This window comes from Epargyreus clarus, unplaced genomic scaffold, assembly GCF_041222505.1.
Source record: "Epargyreus clarus isolate Ecla_fem2 unplaced genomic scaffold, WU_Ecla_fem_2.2 ptg000001l, whole genome shotgun sequence".
Classification (NCBI taxonomy): Eukaryota; Metazoa; Arthropoda; class Insecta; order Lepidoptera; family Hesperiidae; genus Epargyreus; species Epargyreus clarus.
This window is the reverse complement of record NW_027332209.1, coordinates 12,095,677-12,111,178: the sequence shown is the minus strand read 5'-3', so window position 1 is coordinate 12,111,178 and position 15,502 is coordinate 12,095,677. Positions and strand designations below refer to the sequence as shown.

General features: G+C 34.0%; 1 protein-coding gene across 3 annotated transcripts; it reads left to right on the top strand.

The window, feature by feature from the left end:
• The first annotated feature begins 5,195 nt into the window (after positions 1-5,195).
• Positions 5,196-14,706, top strand: LOC140750002 (uncharacterized). Of its 3 annotated transcripts, none has more exons than XM_073083403.1 (6): positions 5,202-5,313; positions 5,539-5,587; positions 9,363-9,448; positions 11,271-11,492; positions 12,118-12,247; positions 13,992-14,706. In XM_073083403.1, exons 3-6 carry the CDS (start codon positions 9,374-9,376, stop codon positions 14,099-14,101), a joined length of 537 nt encoding a protein of 178 aa, XP_072939504.1. In that variant the 5' UTR covers positions 5,202-5,313; positions 5,539-5,587; positions 9,363-9,373; the 3' UTR covers positions 14,102-14,706. The 3 variants fall into 3 exon arrangements, with proteins under 3 accessions (XP_072939586.1, XP_072939504.1, XP_072939423.1); XM_073083322.1 differs by having other exon boundaries at positions 5,539-5,591; XM_073083485.1 differs by lacking the exon at positions 5,539-5,587 and having other exon boundaries at positions 5,196-5,313.
• Positions 14,707-15,502: the final 796 nt, after the last annotated feature.

Sequence of the window (15,502 nt, the reverse complement as noted above, 5' to 3'; positions counted from 1 at the left end):
ATTGTATTGTATTCGGTTTTGTATAAGAGTATCGAAAAAATAATATTTATGTACTATTTCGATTTTGAGTACTTGTTGGAATTTCCCAAATCCCAGTTTTTTATTAATTTTGTATATGCTATGTTTGTATTTTAATAAAGATATTTTTGTAATACGTATGTACAGTATGTATTATTTTTATAATCGAAAGGAGCTCGTCAAACGTTAGTAATTGATGATTCAGCTGAGGTTATACTTTTTAAATTAAGTTATTTAAGTACTTAGTTGCTCCAGATATTTCGTTTTGTTAAAACGAAGATCAAATAATTATTTATCTTGTATAGAGTGCAAGTAGGCACAGAATTTAATAAATATAGGTATCATTTTTTTGACGCCATGGGAGTGACGCCGGGTTATGTGGGATTTTTGCCGCACTAAAACCCCCCCGGTGGCCGTCCTCAGCGTTTGGTGGAGAACTCCGGAATCTCCAACGGAACACAACCGGAGTCCTCCTAACGCGATGCCCTTTTATCGGGCTCTGCCCTGGGGGGAGCGATTTACGCTCCTCTCACATCCCCTGGTGATTACAGCGATATGCGACCACACAAACCGCTGTGCTTCCCGGGGTCGCTTGCTGGACGGTTTGAGCTCCCACTCTTGGTGCCCGCAACCCCAGAAGCCCCTTTTAGTCGCCTCTTACGACAGGCAAGGGATACCGTAGCCCTATTCTGGTCCCGGTACTACAGGGACAGGACTATAATATCTAGTCCTGTTATTAATCTCTATAACCCCATATCATAAGTATACATTAAAAATAGGGATAGGATATTATGAATAATATTGCAAACAAATAAATGCAACGTTAATGGTACGCAAAGATCATTAAGTAATTTTTATGCTGTTAGTTAATTAGGCTCGTTAATGTCATGTATGGATTATCCTAATTATGGAGAGCTTAATTGATTTGTTTACTAATATTCCCACACTAAAATATCATATAAAATAAAGGATCAATAACTTTACAATTACAGTTTACTTTTACTTCTGCTAGAGAGAACAGTGAGTAAAAATAAAAAATGAATTTGTCCGAAATTTGTGAAATGCTTGGTGAACGACTTGAACGTTACAAGTCTTTGAAACGTGTGAAAAGTAAGTTAACGTTTTGATATAAAAGTAAATTAAGAAATAAAATGAAGTGTTGAAGTCTGTTTCCTAAGCGTGTAGATAGTTAAGTGTATATGGAAATATACAATTTCCCAATTGGAGATAACCAATATTAGATTTAGAAGACATATATTTTATTCATGAAATTAATATCATTATTTTGTAAAGCAGATTTGTTGCTAGAGCATAGATTAGTGCTACTCTATGTGTTAGAGATGTTTCTTTTAGAGAACCTTTTAGAGGTTTCAGGTTACTATACTCTTTGATTTAAGGTCTTGTATCAGTATGTTGTATATTTTGTGAGTGAATGTTTAAATGGGATCAAAAACTAAATATCAATCATCATTCATCTTGTTTTAGTAAGTAAGTATAATGTTTTGTCCGATTGTAAGAGTGTCTGGAAGTAAAATGCTGAGTGTAAAAGTTTTTAAGGATATAGGCAGGTTAGTACAAATAACCGATGTCTTTATCACATGTAGATTCTTATATATATCTGGATTGTATTTGAATATTTGCTATGTAATTCATGTTGTATGCTATAATATATATAATATAATATAAGAAAAACATAGGTACTATTTTTCAAGTAAGTTAGTGACTCTCAGTGACTGTCTATTTGACGCCACAAAAACATCTCTTTCATTATAATATTAATGTTGCAGAGAGGAAATCACCAAAAGTATCCAGCATCTTAAAGACAGCTTCTCCAGCTGTTACTCGGACTCCTCAAGCCTCTACATCTAGCAGTTCAGTGTCTAGCGCTGATGACCGACCACCGGTTCTGCTAACACCGCGAAAGTACAGAGTGAAAAGAACAGTAAGAACCCAGAGTAGAAGACTAGCGTTCGATGAGTCAGAGGATTCTGACGATGACACTGGTACATTAAAAAAGTTGAGGATGGAATGAACGACAACAACAATAACGAACAACTGTTTTATAAATGGTGATTTTGATGTAAAGTGTGGTAAGGTAAGCTGAAATATTCTAATATTTACCACAAACTGTAGTTATAACGTTAAAAGATAATGTTTCAAAATTGTTTATAAACAACATATTTAGGGTAATAAAGTAAAAAAAATTAAAATCCAAAGAATAGTTGAAATAAATTCAGACTCATATTGAACGAAAGGAAGTTTAAGCTAAATAGTAGAGTAATTTTATGAAATGTTATTTATTAATTTATTGTAAATCAATATTAACTTATTTTATGTTTACTTTATTAATTTAAGTTTACCTTTATGATTGTTTTGTTTTGTACATAATATAGACAAATATTACAGTTATTGTTTTCTTATAAAAATAAGTTTATAGATAATCTTTTTTGTAATAAAAAAAACTTTAAAAAAAGCTTTAGTGCATTTTAATTTTGAATATTTATTTTATTCTCGATTTACCTAACGGGATTTCCACATACATTTCCATAAATATTATTCTATAATTTCCATCCATATATCGACTGCGGCTTCTCTGCTATTTCAGTTGCAAAATTAGTCAAAGACGATAATTAATAACCACTGAGTTTGATTCCTCAAATGACCATATCTATGATTCGAAAAGCCTTTTTATTATTTTATGCCGTAAGCCGTGAAAAGAAGTATTTTAATGCGTAGGTATTTCACAAAGGTTTAAAACAAATCAAACGTGAATATACGTACCTACAAAATATTATATAATCATTGGTCTATGGTCGATACTGATTAATAAATACTCCGTATTAACATAAGACACTTAGAACCTTTTTCACGGGGTATTCCCCGTGAAATATTTAGTACGTTGATCTTGTGACGTTTTCATGGAACTTTATATTTAACTTTAGAATGTTTATCTTACATAAGTAAGATACTAATATAGATAGTAGTAGTAGGTATATCTTTTATAAGTAAAATATACATCTGAGGTATAGGTACTTACTTAGTGAAATGAAATATATTTTTGTATACTAATAATACTTATATATAAACGCTGATAAAATACTTCTTTCATAATATTTTTTTTATATTGCACTGCTCTCGAATCAATGTTGTTTAAAGACATCTTTTTATCGGCCGTAGGGTGTAGGTGTGGCGACCTCCGGCACGCGGTGCGTCGCCTACTTTTATTTTGAAATATTTCGTATTATTGTGACACAATAATAAATTTAATTGAAAACTATGTTAAAACATTTTATTCTATTAGATTTCATATTATATTATATTTTCTATGAGAATATGCTTCTATGTCGCCAGCCATTTTGAGAAATTGTTACTACAATTAACATGTTTCACATGTGCCAGATGTCTTGCAACGGCTCAGTTTTTTTATACTCATTAGAAACAACGAACGAACAAGTGGTACTGCCGCTTATAGGTATAATATTTGTAAATGACCCCAAATCCGATAGTAATGCCCCTTGAGTAAGAATTGAATTGAAACAACAAAAAATACATAATACATTGTTGTTATGTGTAGCAAATATGTGTAGCGGTGGTGCGCGGCATTCGTATATTATATTCGGCTATGACGTCATCACGCTCAGGTATAAGTTATCGCTGACGGCCCACGGGTTGTGTGTATTGATAAAGTCTCCGACAGAATTTTATGACGTCATCCACAAGCAAGAAGTAGTCCTAGCAACTCTACTCAACAAACAATATTTTAAAGGTTTTCCTTAAAGATATTTCAAGCGATTTTAAACTGTAACCCTCCGGGATACGCTCTAATATTGACTGTTTAGTTATCAATGTAGAATTTAGCTCCTAGGAAATAACACACTTGGAAATAACCTGAGCCAATATAGGAATGATTTAAGGAGGTCGATTAGAGAGTAAATTTATTCTAAAAAGTTCTTTTTTCATAATCCCTTTAGATCTTTCATTGCATACCCGTGTCAGGGGGATGCATACAGATAATTGGCCATCTTGGGGCACCATATTTAATTACGTGACTTAACTAATCATGCATCACAAGCGTGTAAATTCATTTAAATCTTTTGGGGTTTAAAATTCAGTTAAAAGATTTGCCCGCATATGCATACCGACTAACGAGGGAAGTTAATAATGCTAACAGACAACATTATAAAATTTCACTTTATATGGATGGGTTTTTGTCTCTGCATGTTTGCCAATTTCATTTCTTTTTATTATGGGAGTCATTCATTTATAGTAATGTTGCCCTACATAAGTTTGCAAAGCTTTGCTTTTGGGGAAGCTTAAAATAAAAACGCGAGTAAATAGAATGGTGCATGGATGCATGGATTATCAAGTACATTTAGAACTTGTATTCAGCGAATGTAAAGACAAGCACGAGTGAGTAATTAAATTATTTTCCCGCGTTCCTCTATAGGTTGTTTTTTAGTAATCCGGCGCAATTTTATACAATAATATAGTTAATTTTCATATTGCATTAATTCCCATTGATTACCAACTTGCAATCGTGTTCCGCAGTGTTTACAGGCGCGTAAGCGGGGCTACGTAACCGTATGCAGAAAGTAATTGTAACTTAAAAACTAAAAACATCGCTAAAATCGCACAAGGAAAATCGTTAATCCTGATTCCTGACGATCCTGATGAGGAGAATGGGATAAAATTATTAAAATCATGTATTGTCATCGGTTCTTCATAATTGTTCAAAATTTTAAATTAATCGGACTGTTCAAAGTGGGTAAAAATCGAATTCAAATATTCCGTTACATAAATACATACATAGATACAACGCAAGTTAATAAAACCGTGATAAAAACGCTCCATACACTATTATAAATAAGATATTAAAACGTCCCCATCCATCCCATGAGTGCAAATATATATTAAGGTCAAGGGACAATATAAAATGTGAATACTTAAAGTTATTATAGTTTGGTATTTGAAGTGAGAATCACAAAGATAAAAGTACCCGTAAAGTTATATAACTTGTTTTACAATAAAACTATTCAATAACTTAAAATTTCTACGATTAAAAAAATATAAAAATAAAAGCAATATAAATGTTGGGAGAATGGAAATTTTGAAAGCGCCACACTGGTTTTTTGCCAAGCCCAAGCATCGTGGCATATTTACTATTTATGTTTGGTTACTTTGGTTTGCCAGTTGCCTGCGGATTTGCAGAGTGCGCACGTTTACATCGAACGCCGTCGAAGTGTGTCACAAATTGATTATAATTTCGTTCATCCGTTTCACCGGCAGCAACGTAGAGTACGTTTTCTTTTAATACTTTATTTACCATAATCTTGTTTGTATTCATTCATATAGCACTTGTTCAATGTATTTATTCATTTAATTCCGTCGGCTCAGATTCCCGTCGTTTCGTTCATTGAAGATTGGAAGTATTGGAACACTTGCAGCGGTTTCGTATTTGCATGAAGTTATTTTTAGTGTGTACATTTTTTGATTAACCTATTTGATTTTAAACTTTTATAGGTATCGCGCGTGTGTGTATAACGTGATAGATTGAACTTGGAAGCATATTGTGAGTGAGTATAAAGATTGTTACTAAAACGAAATGACGCAAACATATTTTTTGCTGCGTGTTAACTTATTATGTAGGTATATGAACATACTTTGAGGATATTTAGAGACTCCATTTTTGTGCAAGTTATTATCCCTAATGAAGTCGATACCTTTTTATATTCCAATGATGGTAGTGGGTGGTGGTGGGCGGTATTGGTTATATTATCACCTACATTGATATATAGTTTTAATATATCATTGATCAGCCATTTCACGTTTATGAAACTTCTATAACGATTTCAAAATGCTCATAAAGCTCATGTTAACTAATCTACTTATCTTGCATGATCTTGCGTATGAATATTTTAAAGGTCTGGTTAGTTTTTCAATGATTTTGGATTTATATAACCATAAAGCGTAACTAAACATATGGACACTGTCAATCTGCGCATTGCAATACAATTTCAATACGTGTGATTTCAAACAATACAACACAATATGTACATCAATTGATGGAACAAAACAGATAGTTATAGGTACGTATTATAATATGTAGATTGTAGATGTCCAGTTTAAAACCTTTCGCAGTCCGGATGGGGACCGGGGTCCGCTTATTGGCAAACCCAGCGAAGTGGGAACTTTGGCCCAGATTTCTATTACCAGTAATAGCTCAGCTTGGTAGTATAAAGGATCATCCTTGCGGGAGGTTTATTTGTCGAAGTTATGTGTAAATAATAATATAAATTATTGCTTGCTTTAAAGCGGTGATAGTTTAAAATCCAGTCCTCTTCTTGAGGTCATGTTTTATGCATATTATTCATGCACACACCTTTCGTTGTTTAGGATATATTTACTTATTAGAAATAATTTAAAACATTTTAAAAGTAAAGGAATCGATCGTTAACACCTAACTAACTTTAAAAAATAAGAATATTTATAATTTAAGCTCCGAATATTTGCTTGCTACTTTACTATCTCACATAATATGATACGCGATTTTAAGTTTGCAATGACTATTTAAGTATAATTGTAATTTTATTATATTATACAATATAATAAAATATTTTTGTAACAAAAGCATAGCTTCAAACTTCGTTATCAACTCGTGCGGTTTGCAAGCTGTAACAATATTAGTTGACAGAAATATGATAGGTGGATCAAGTAGTTTCAACTTTCAAGCCATTCCGAACCTAAACGTAAACGTATAGAATAGAACCTTATACTCACTTGTTGAATACATTGGCCACATGGTATCGTCCGGTTCCCAGAATTGCTTTGTTGAACGATAAACAAGGTATGTACCCTTATAACGTTTTAAAACGCGAACATAAAAGTGGGCGTTCGTCTTGCATTTCACAACTTTTATTTATGAGCATATTTAAGATTGTTATTCATTCGCACTGCATTTTATCGTATTCAGTTCCGAGAATAGTTTTGTTGAACGATGATGCAGTCTTATTCAAATAAATAAATAAAATTAATAGGTTAGTTGGAAAGTTGGAATAATTAAATTAATGCAAATCGTGACTCATTTGTCATTTGGAATTTTTTTGATATTCAGATTTCAGAACATGCTCGGCGTCATTTCAAGTCTTTTATTAAGTTTTATTACTTGTTCGCTCCGGCGAGTGACATGTGACGCTATTGACAAAAGTGGGGAATTTTTTCGCCGATGGGAATACCGGTTTTTAACTATTCTTTAGCAGCTAGAAAGTAGCATATTTAATTTTTATGTTCTCAAATTTAAACTGGTTTTTACTCTTACGGGAAATCCCTCAGAATTCAACAGTAGAAGTAAATGTCAAATATTCAAACAATTTTATGATGAACGATATTAACAATTTGTTTTGGATTCCCTATATTGAATTTATTTGATATTTGTTTATAGTGTTTTGCAAAGGAACATATAAGTGTGTGCCTACAACCTTCCAGACCCAAAAAACTTTTGGTTTCGTGCCATCTACACTACCTGCTTCTAAGCTGGTAGGTATTTGGAACCCTCAAAGTTGGAAACAAAGAACTTGGGTTCAAAAAGTCCGGTTCTTACACTCATTACCTATAATGCATTTTAAAATAGGAAGTGGTTTGGTCGCACTAATAAAATATCACAATCTACATAATTATCGTGGGTTCGCGTCGCCTAGGGCGAAAGCTGAATTTCCTTATACAAATCAGTCTGCGAAAAAAATTACATACTAGCCGTCCTTCCTTTTCATCTATACAAAGGAGCTTGCTATATGCGATAGCTCTTCTTTGAAGTTATAAATGAATTTCACAAAATGATTGTAAATAGGTACATGACATTGAAATATAATGAAATCATTTGATAAACGTGTGACGACATTGTTAGGCAGACATGATGAAGATTAACGAAGCGTGCAAGCTTTGCTCTTGTATATATACAGAACGCGCGGGTGTGGTCGACGCGACGAACCTCGGGTTTCGTGTTTACAGACCACCAGGCGTTTGCGCGGCCCCTACTTCATAACACAACTCCATATGGTTGATATTGTCGCAAAAGCGCCGCGCGCGCGTTTTGCGAACTCGTCTGCGACTTAAGGCCTCGCCACAGAGAACGCGTACTTAGCGCCACATTAAGTGTAATTTACGCCGCGTTTTAGCCTCACAATCTTTCGACGTTACACGACACACTATCTACCAAATCGCCTGCGAATTGTATGTATGTGGCATAAATAATGTCATAATTGTTTAAGAATAATATTAGGAGGAGTTTCGTGGTCGCAGTCCGCACCCGTGATTTGAATATGAATAAACACTTAGCACTTTAGGGTTAGTTTAGTAGCATCAAACACAAAAATTTTATCTTAGTTTTATTGTTTGACTGCAGAGATAACGCATATCCGAATGGACGATGTAACTTTGAAGCGGAGTAGAACTTAAGATAGAAATATTATCTACTATTGTTTACTTGCTCTACAAATTAAACATATCATTAGAAAGTCTACCATTTTCACTACCATTCATTTTATCTTGGGGATATAAAGAATAATCTAACAAGATCTTAGTTCAGTGTCTTAAGGAAAATGCATAGGAATCTCTTGAAATAATCGAGAAAAAAATGTTTGTTTTCCTAGTATTAACATCGTTCTGGCAAGATGACATCATGATCAAGCAATAATCTAGATTCGAAAAGGCCTTGCCTGCGATATGTATGAATAACGGTATTCTATTAATTTGTATATTTACGAAACTATTCTAGTGTCCACCAAATAGAAAATAAGCGGAAAGGAGTGATTTCTCGTAAATATACAATAAGATACCGTTATTCCTATGTCTATTATTATTCCTATGATAGAAGTAACAAACAAGCATTCCGTCCACCTGATGGTGTAATAAATTAATTATATTTCCATATTTCACATATATTAGAAAGAGTTCTCTTGCCCACCTTCATAAACATAATAGAAAAAGTCAAGGATATATATAATGAATTTATACAAAATGAATTACAATTTCAATCGGTTTTACTCATTGATATACTACTTTTAAAATCGTAGATGGGGTCATACATGTTCGAGAAGTGGCACATGAAATACGGGTTAATTGTCCCATGCGAACTATATTATGTTTGTCTATTTTTTCGTATTTATTTACTATTCCAAGTTCGTAGGGAGCATTTCCCGATGAGTGCTACTAAAAAGCGCCTATTGTTTTGTTATTAACCCTATCTACGTTTTTTACCAGTGGTATATCAATGATATGACCCCATCTGACCCATCTGACCTTGCTTTTCTTGAAGCTTAATTTAAATTTATAAATGTAAATCTTTGCAGATCCGGCCAAGATGTGCTACAAAGGAAAATGTCTGTATTGCATCGAGGTGGAGACGGGTGCCTTGATTTACGCCATTCTCAATGTGGTGAGTATATATTTTGACGATATGGGATATGAGTCACCGAGGTGAGACAGGTCTGGCGCGCAAACGGTTCCGGGTTCGATCCCATCGAGGCCAATTGTAGTGTTCAATAAGGAATGTTTTGTCCGATCAATCTGGGCGTAGACGGTTATGTTATATCCCACCGAGGCCTCGCCGATAGTTAATGCGTATACGTTTGATTTTTGTCTTTTTCTTTGTACCTATGATAGAGAGAATCGGCAGAATGCAGGGCCAAGTGTAAAAAGGGATAATAATCAATTAATATAATCCAGGCTTGGTTCTCTAGGCATAGGTCAATAACGCGGTGGGTCGAGTTATTTATTAACTATGATCCCACTGCCCAATTTCTATGTTCGCGGTTTTTAAATATATTTTTAAAGTTGCCAAACGCGCAGTAGAAGTCAAACAACCAGTTTGTCAGAAAAGTTTATTATACATGTATTTCGTCACATGTTTGTAAAACACGCAGATGGTCAAACATGTTTGTGATTAACTGTGTTTATAAGTGTATTACGGTGAACGGCGTGGTGTAGCAGTCACCATACTAGCTAAAAATTGGGGTCAATCACAGCGTAAATCGGGCTGCCATTTCTTTTTAATTAAGGAAAAAAATATCATAAAAATATTCGTAAAAGCAAAAAAAAAAAATGTTTTGCAGTCTTATTTTAGTAGGTAGGCAAGGTAGTAAAACGGCGTATTTTATATTCTCTGTTAGTCTTTATTTTTTAGCTCCTCATTCCACTGCTAATGAAACCATTTCCAGGGAGACTCACTGCAGAATTACCGATTAAATCTTTATATGTAGTAAAAGTACACAAATCAGTAAAAGTCATCTATTCTGGGTAAGTGATTGTGTGGCCATGGCACACATAAAACGTACTGGACAGGCAGTTTTAGTAAAATTAGTAGGAAAGAAGCGTGCTGTTCATCTAATGATTACTGGCCACTACCGTCTATGGACAAGGCATGTTTAATCGACCTTAGCATGCATTGCAAGGGTAAAGGTAACTAGAGTTTTTGAAGACTGCTTCTGAACTACCCGACTGCTTCTAAATATTTTCTCATTATACTCCCACGATTTAAGTGATTTCCAACGAAACCTCATATGTATAAATTCGTCAAGCCGTTTGTGTTGCAAGGCGGTGCAAATAGTGCATACGCATACGCTCGAAAAACATTTCCTTCCACAATCGGGTAAAAAAGGTATTTATTTAGGTAAAAGTGTACCAAGGTGTGGTTGATAAAGATATGTTGTACCTTACACCTCTGAATCTATGTTTTTGAGGCAACATGTGTATTACAAATATACATTAATTATCACTTTTATGTTAAATCGTGAGAAAACGTTTAGGATAGTTCCTTAAAAAAGTTATCAAAAGTGGATGAAGTCAACCAGTCCGTATTTGGCCAAATGGATGTATTATCTAGCCCGTCTCACTCTGAAAGGAAGAGCCATACCCATAATAAGTTGATGACAACAATGATAAAATGCCTAGAAAAAGTATTTTTATCTCTAGCGGACTAAGAGGGGGAGTGGAAGAGGTGGCCCGCCTCAGGCCCCTGATTTGGGAGCCCCCAAACACAGCTGCACAAAAAAATGTCGTGAGGAACAATCTGTGAAATGTGCGTAAATCAGCAAAAAAAAAATGTACAATCAAACGAATAGAATTTTTTAAACTGGAGATCTTCATTTAACATCACCGCTTCTCTATCTGGGCCTCCGATGACCTTAGTCCACCACTGATTCTGAAGTCCAAATCCAACTGTTTAAGTCAGATGTTTATGAAATGTTTCTCAATTCCAGATGTGTTCTGCCCTGGGCACCGTGATGTCTATCGGCACTCTGATATACATTAACGTGATGTATCACGAGGTTGTGCACAAGGCTGATTTGGAGGGAAATGAACAATTAATGGAAGGCGCCCTTATCTTCGGTTTGGCCGCCAATATCGTCATGCCCATCTTGATCGTGTCTTGCAGTATTGCATTCGGCTTCGCCGTTTGCCTTATCGTCGGACTTTGCAAGGTACGTTTTACGTAACTGACTAGCATGATGTCCACTTGATGTTAAGTAGCTACTGCCGCCCATGGATTGCAATCAACTCCAGATAAGACCAGATTTACACCTGACCAGCCACAGACGCGCCGTATGTCTTTTTTCCAATACCCTTCAAACCAGAAAGCAGCATCGCTTAACACTGCTGTTCTTAGGCAGAAATAGGTATGGCGGTGGTGCCGCCGTAGTTTAACTACACATGGGTCTAGTTTCTACCGCTTACAAAGATGCGCTGAATTATGCGCTGGTGTTTCCTGGTTACAAGGGTGTGGAAAGGATACATACTAATCAGAGGTTTTAACTTAGAAAAAGTTTAAAAATGATCTATTTTATGCCAGTATGGACTTTTTCCATATCTCACCATTTTAATAATAAAGGAATAGAATACGAGCCTGCTATCCACCGAATGATGATGAGGAGCCTGCCGACCGTGGACGTCTGTCAAGAGCACCGTATAGGATTAGAGCCCTACCCGTAATACGTTGTAATCTCTAAGCACTTAGTATTACCTTACGCCTCGTAAATATGTATTTACTATTCCATTGTTTTATAACAAAATTGATAATGTGTTAAACTACTTTTTATATAATTTCAGAGGAATGCTAACTACGTAAAGGCCTTCTACATCTACGGCTTGTTAAAGATGATGCTTGCTGTACCCGCCGCTTTCTACATGGCATTACAAATTGGAGGTCCTCAGGGTCTACTACTCCTGTTCGGATGCAGTAAGTGTTTATCTTATAGAATCTAATAAAATTCTCGTTCACAATGTTAGTTACCGTACTCCTCCGAAACGGCTTTACCGATTTTCACCAAATTTTATATGCATATTCAGTAGGTCTGAAAATCGGCTTCTATCTATTTTTCATACCCCTAAGTGATAAGGGTTGTTCACCTTTAACATTTTTTTTTATTTATATGGCAACACAACGTTTGCTGGGTCAGCTAGTAATATATAAAAATGTTTGTCTGTTTCTTATGTATTACTATTCTGACGCTATGAAACATTCGGTACTTGTTGGATTCACTCATGTGAATAATTTTAGTTATTTTTTGATTACTGTAAATATTTTTGTTTTTTTTTTTAATTTAGTTTCAGTTATTATATTGTAAATAATTAAGTAAAGAATACTGCCTATTTATATCCTTATATGAATACTTATATTATAATAATAATCAAATATTAGCCCAGTAGGAGAAATTAGACCAGCATAATCATGATTGAAAATATGAAAACATATTTTTTCCTTTTTCGCTTTTACATAGAATTAAAAATATATTTACCATTTTCTCATTTATTAAAATGTTTTTAAGCGTTCCGTTAACTTCTTTAAATAGTACATAATAATATGGTCGTGATGATGATGATGTTAGTACAGTTCATATTAAAATACATGAGAAATAACATTTTATATAGGTATTTACATCGTAACCATACATTATTTGATATGTTATCGCTTCCTATGTCATCACTGGGTCATATGTATAACACTATGAACGTATATATATTACTCATAGGTAGGTATGTCCAATTGTCCATGCTACACAGCGGAACGTAGTATGGAAATTATCATTACATATCTCATTTTTATTTTTTGGCAACATAAGATATATATATATTTCCATAATATTTTTATCATGAATTATCCCTTCTCTAAATTATATAAAAATATATTGAAAACAAAGATACTATGTATTATAGTTCAATGTCACTGATTGAATATAGCTCAAGAATTGCGAAGTAAAAAAAATATAACTTATATTTTGAACAATGAAAAATTGAAGCACTAGTAGCTACTTATTACCTTGATTGTTATAATTCACGGAAATGAAGGTTTAAACGGAAATTAAAACGTATAAAAATGTTTTAAGTCTCGAACTCGCATTACATCAGCGATCGAAATTTAGTAAGGCAAATTGACAAATTTCGAACAGATTGATTACATATTTCTAACGGGCCTAAGTGCGGCGCAAAGTTCTGGAAATATAAGTACACTAGCTGACCCGGCAAACTTTGCACCGCCTCAAAATCTATTTATCAAATATATTTCATATAAAATATAGCCTATGTTACTCGTGGATAATGTAGCTTTCGAATGGTGAAAGAATTTTTAAAATGGGTCCAGTAGTTTTTGAGCCTATTCATTACAATCAAACAAAGTTTTCCTCTTTATAATATTAGTATAGAAGTATAGATAACAATTTAATTACTTTCAGTAATAATAATAAATATTATGTAATTGTTATTTATTACGTAATTTACTTTAAAATCTCTTAAAATAACAAGAATTTATATAGTACTGTACAGGATATAAAATATTTACGAGACTTTAAGAGGCGTTCTATCTCAGTCGTCAAAGACGCAATCTGTGGCTGATTTCAGATGTCCCCATGGGCGGCAGTAGGCACTTACCCCCATGACTGCAAGTTAATTTGTTATGTCTAATTTAATTTCTTTTTGTGTTTTAGCGATCTACAGCATGATCCTGATGATGATCCGTATGACCTACAAGAAGTTTGAAAATGAAGTCGCCTACAACACTTTCTCGAACCCACTAACTGTCGTCTCGAAATACTAATTGTGAATCTCAATTTCAATTATACTAGCATTAAGCAAATCGAAATACAGAGTAAACGTAATTCGTATTGTTATAAGATTTTTTATTATTATATTGTAAAGGTCGAGGACGTTATAACATCCTTTGTAGGGAAGAGAAATCGGAACCCACTAATTCCATTTATTAGTAGTCATAGTGGAAATAACAATTATTTGCATTTTTCCAATTTTTTAACGATAAGGTCGTCTTTATAGCTTACGAAAAAAGACGCGGGTTTTAAACGCCAGCGAAGTGCGATACAAAAAAGTTAATTTTGTAGATTTGTATAACCTGAGATATAATTTTAAAACTAAAAGGCGCAGATCAGTGACGTCATAACATTCACATAAAAAGGAGAGGGATGGAAAGACGACATATTCCACTTAATCTATTCTACGACCACCGCGAAGGTTTTCGTCCTTTTTGACTGTATTTTGGTAACTTCTTTTTTAAATTATACAAACTCGTTCTTTCTGACCCTTTGTAACGAGATTTAGAAATAAGGTTATTGTTCGTATTTTTTCATTCTTGTATTGAAATATTGTAATCAAGATTTTTTCTAAAAATAAAAAAATTAAAATGAAAAATGTTCATTTTATTATTCCTAATATATTCCTTTTAAATATACTTTTTATCCAAATGTTTCTGAAATAAAACGGGCTTATACAGGCAACTGGCAAGTGGCAATCAAAGAATTTCTTGATGGTAACTGATCACTGCCGCATGTTGAAATCTGCCGCAATTCCACCTGAAACTGATTACAGATGCGCTGCAATTTCTAAGAATATTTCTAAGAATATGTACATTAAACAATATTGTATGATACCATAATGTTTTGTACATTATTCTTAACATTAAAAATAAAATGATCATTTTTTTCTATTTGTGATTTATCTTTTAATATTATTATCAATAATCATTAGAATATATCAAAGAGACATAGAAGGGTCACGAGGCATCGCCTGCACGCTGGACAGATCTTCTAAAATGTGTGCTAGGCACAGTTTTCCGTTGTCGACTGTTACCGCAAAACCAGCAATAGAGCCTAGTTGCGAAGGATCGCAAGAACTGTCCAAGACAGCTATGATGACTGACCAGATGATGATGGCATTATAATGACAATGCCACAACCACTACAAGAGTGTACATACATTACAGGGATCAAAGCCCCTGCTTTTATAAATTATCAAAAAATTGTTTTAAATAGTTTTTTTTTATAATTACACTTAAATTATGAGGCAGACGGGCTACTTGATGAAAAGCAGTCACCGTCGCCTATGAACATTTGCAACACAGAGGAGTAGCCAATGCATCGCCAGTTTTGGAGCTCTTTTTAAAAAAAGCTCTTGCGGATCGAAACCAGGGCTGACTCCGGCCACCGAC